This window comes from Babylonia areolata, chromosome 13 (genome assembly GCF_041734735.1).
Source record: "Babylonia areolata isolate BAREFJ2019XMU chromosome 13, ASM4173473v1, whole genome shotgun sequence".
NCBI classification, from domain to species: Eukaryota; Metazoa; Mollusca; class Gastropoda; order Neogastropoda; family Buccinidae; genus Babylonia; species Babylonia areolata.
In genome coordinates this window covers 27803331-27808330 of record NC_134888.1, presented here as the reverse complement: position 1 = coordinate 27808330, position 5000 = coordinate 27803331, and the positions used below count along the sequence as shown (strand labels likewise).

General features: G+C 45.8%; 2 protein-coding genes across 2 annotated transcripts in view; both read right to left on the bottom strand.

The window, feature by feature from the left end:
* Positions 1-5000, bottom strand: part of LOC143288900 (uncharacterized) — a 276061-nt gene that overhangs the window by 115016 nt on the left and 156045 nt on the right. Inside the window, exon 3 of the mRNA XM_076597564.1 lies at positions 1551-1844. Coding sequence (XP_076453679.1) covers positions 1551-1844 — 294 coding nt within the window. The remainder of the gene's footprint in view (positions 1-1550; positions 1845-5000) is intronic.
* LOC143289287 (uncharacterized) overlaps positions 2967-5000 on the bottom strand; it is a 7818-nt gene continuing 5784 nt past the window's right edge. The window contains exon 3 of the mRNA XM_076598288.1: positions 2967-3049. Within this exon, the coding sequence (XP_076454403.1) occupies positions 2967-3049 (83 nt within the window). The remainder of the gene's footprint in view (positions 3050-5000) is intronic.

Sequence of the window (5000 nt, the reverse complement as noted above, 5' to 3'; positions counted from 1 at the left end):
ACACTCACCTCTCGCCCATCCACTCCTCCACCGCTCCCACCCACCCCTGCCCCACAACACAGACAAGATCCAGGATCAAACACCACACCACAGCACAGCACAGCACAGCACACCATTCCACAACACACCACAGCACACCACAACACACCACAGCACACCACAACACACCACAACACACCACACCACAACACACCACAGCAATCCACAACACACCACAACACACCACAGCAATCCACAACACACCACAGCACACCACAACACACCACACCATAGCACACCACAACACACCACAGCACATCACAACACACCACACCATAGCACACCACAACACACCACAACACACCACAGCACAGCACAACACACCACAGCACACCACAGCACAACACACCACACCATAGCACACCACAACACACCACAACACACCACAGCAATCCACAACACACCACACCACACCACAACACACCACACCACAACACACCACAGCAATCCACAACACACCACAGCACACCACAGCACACCACAACACACCACAGCACATCACAACACACCACGCCATAGCACACCACAACACACCACAGCACACCACAACACACCACAGCACACCACAACACACCACAACACACCACAACACACCACAACACACCACAACACACCACAACACACCACAGCACACCACAACACACCACAACACACCACAACACATCACAGCACACCACAACACAGCACAACACAGCACAACACACCACACCATAGCACACCACAACACACCACAGCACACCACAGCACAACACACCACACCACAGCACACCACAACACACCACAACACACCACAGCACACCACAACACACCACAGCACACCACAACACACCACAACACACCACAGCACACCACAACACAACACACCACAACACACCACAGCACATCACAACACACCACAACACACCACACCACAACACACCACAACACACCACACCACAACACACCACAACACACCACACCACACCACACCACAACACACCACACCACAACACACCATAGCACACCACAACACACCACAACACACCACACCACACCACACCACAACACACCACAGCATAGCACACCACAACACACCACAGCACACCACAGCACACCACAGCACACCACAACACACCACAGCACACCACAACACACCACACCATAGCACACCACAACACACCACAGCACATCACAACACACCACACCACAACACACCACAACACACCACAGCACATCACAACACACCACGCCATAGCACACCACAACACACCACAGCACAACACACCACAGCACACCACAGCACACCACAGCACACCACACCACAACACACCACACCACAGCACACCACAACACACCACAGCACACCACAACACACCACACCACACCACACCACAACACACCACAGCACACCACAGCACACCACAACACACCACAGCAATCCACAACACACCACACCACACCACAACACACCACACCACACCACAACACACCACACCACACCACACCACAACACGCCACAAACCCAAACTGACCGTTCCGACAGATGTAGTCCCCAGGCGAGAACAGCACGGGGCGGAGCCGCAGCACCAGCTCGCACAGGAAGCCCGCCTCCGTGCTCTGGAAGATCTCCACGCGCTTCAGGGTGTCCAGGTGGACGTGGATGGCGATCTCCGCCTTGAGCTTATCAGGCAGGAGACTCAGGGCCTTCTCCTCGTCGCTGGACTTGTTGCACATCCACAGGTAGTCGAACCACTTGATGACCCGGTCCTGCAGTTTGAGCGGCACACGGCGGAGGTTCATGTAGGTCTTCACGCCGTCCAGACGAGCTGGAGAAGAGACATACACAGGTTTCCAGTTTGTAATTATGATTATCCTTTCACTCCTGTTGGAGCATGGAGGATTACCACAAAGCTGTAGAAACATACACAGGTTTCAAGTTTGTAATTATGATTATCCTTTCAATCCTGTTGGAGCATGGAGGATTACCAAAAAGCTGTAGAAACATACACAGGTTTCAAGTTTGTAATTATGATTATCCTTTCAATCCTGTTGGAGCATGGAGGATTACCAAAAAGCTGTAGAAACATACACAGGTTTCAAGTTTGTAATTATGATTATCCTTTCAATCCTGTTGGAGCATGGAGGATTACCAAAAAGCTGTAGAAACATACACAGGTTTCAAGTTTGTAATTATGATTATCCTTTCAATCCTGTTGGAGCATGGAGGATTACCACAAAGCTGTAGAAACATACACAGGTTTCAAGTTTGTAATTATGATTATCCTTTCAATCCTGTTGGAGCATGGAGGATTACCAAAAAGCTGTAGAAACATACACAGGTTTCAAGTTTGTAATTATGATTATCCTTTCAATCCTGTTGGAGCATGGAGGATTACCAAAAAGCTGTAGAAACATACACAGGTTTCAAGTTTGTAATTATGATTATCCTTTCACTCCTGTTGGAGCATGGAGGATTACCACAAAACTGTAGAAACATACACAGGTTTCAAGTTTGTAATTATGATTATCCTTTCATCCCTGTTGGAGCATGGAGGATTACCACAAAGCTGGAGAAACACACAGGTTTCCAGTTTTAATTACCCTTCTTTCCAATAAATTGGAGTGTGGAGGATTACCACAAGCTGGAATGGAGGAACAACACGCAGGTTTCCAGTTTTTGATTTTTCCTTTCACTCCCATTGGAGTATGGAGGATTACTAGAGAATAACAATTTCGTACCCAGATTAAACATTACCAAATGCACACACACACACACACACACACACACACACACACACACACACACACACACACACACACATATATATATATATATATATATATATATATATATATATATTATATACTGTATCTTTTGCCGATTGAATCCGTGTGTCCGCGAGCTTATCATTTATGGCGTCACTATCCGCAGCATGGACTGCGCCACTTCAGTCCGCACTGTCAGCATCAGCAGTTTCTACAAAGGCAGCAGCTTTTTCCTTTTCCCACTTTCGTATTGCATCATTGTGACCTGGTAGAGTTGATGTGTCATATTCTTCATGACACGGTGTGACACCAGTATCAGGATGATCTTTATGGATCTATGAGTGACATTTATTTATTTATTCATTATAATAATTATTATTTTTTAAAAATTATTTTATTTATATATTTTTTTTTATATAATCATTTCTATTTCTATTTTTTCTCAAGGCCTGACTAAGCGCGTTGGGTTATGCTGCTGGTCAGGCATCTGCTTGGCAGATGTGGTGTAGCGTATATGGATATGACCGAACGCAGTGACGCCCCCTTGAGCTACTGATACTGATACTGTGCGACATTTGGTATCCAGAAACAAAGTCTATACAAACACACACACACACACACACACACACACACACACACACACACACACACACACACACACTGTCACTGAACATGCCAGTGAGGAAGGTGGCAGAACGGTTTTCAGACGTACATCAGTCAGTTCAGTGTTGGTGGCTCAGGTCTAGGTTCAGTTAGTGATTATACTCTGTTCACACAACGCCAAACCCCTCATAGCCGACAGAGTGGGGACGTAACTTGGGCAAGACACTTTCTACTAATGATTACCATTCCAGCCCAGATAGTCGGGACACCAGCTGCCTCCTCTGCTGTTCCGGTGGTCAGAGTCGGACAAGACTATCATATAATTTTTGGTCCGATATTTGATGTCTATTGCCTTATTGTGTCTATTGCATATGTTTTCTTTTTAATCCCTTCTCCTCTGATCTATACATATTGCATTATTATGTAGGATTGTGATTATGTGATGATGGCGTCAGCTTGGCATTTCAACGATTCACGCCTTTTGTGTATTTATACTGAATGACTGTGAATATCCTACGTTGTCAATGTAACATACATTATCCTTTTGGGGGTAATGAATAAAACATTCTGGAGGTTGTGTAATTACAATAAACACTGAAATAACATTTACAGCAGTAGCAGCATTCAGAAGAAGAAGAAGAACCAGAAGCAGCATCGCCTCTCTAAGCACTATGTCAGGGGCAATAAGTCTGTTGCAGAGTTCAGAAACAGAACAGAGTCAGGGGTCAGGGGTGGTGAGTATAGCTAGTCCTTCCAGCGTGACCACACGAGTGAGATGACAGTCGTGTGTGTGTGGGGGGGTGGTCTGGCGGTAAGGCGCCCAACCAGGAAACAACTGTCGCCGTGTTCCAGTCCCATCAAAGAGCCGACCGGAATGTTTAGTCCCTATCCTCCACCACACCTTGAGTGGTGGTCCGGGTGCTAGACTTTCCGATGCGATAACAAACCGAAATCCCGTATGCAGAATGCAATTAAAGGACATAACAGAACTCATGGCAACAAAAAGGGGTTGTCCCTTTGCAAAAATTCTGTAGTAAAAAACAACTTTGTTAGCAAAACAAATATACTTGTAAACGGGAAAACAAAGGTGGCACTGTACTGTGGCTACGCTGTCTCCTCGGGGATGCTGGCCCGAGTTTTACACAGGAAAAATCTGTTGTGGAAAAAAAACAACAACACAACACGACATAAAAATGCAACACAATGCAATACAACATAATAATAATGGATACTTATATAGCACACTATCCAGAAATCTGCTCTAGGTGCTTTACAAAAACGCTTTTGTTAACATAAAACATCATATCTATGTTACATACACACACCAAAATGTGACTACACACACACACACACGCACACACACACACACACACACACACACACACACACACACACACACGCTGCATACATACATTTTAACATACATGTGTATCTAACAGCTACCCTAACACATACGCACACATAGGCAGGCACAAACTTAGATAGACACACGCACACGCAATACACATTCATATACATGCATGCAGTTATGTACACATACATATGTATGCACACATAGTCAAGCACAGCTGGGGCAAAAGAAGTGGACCTGCCACAATTGAACTTATTGCTGA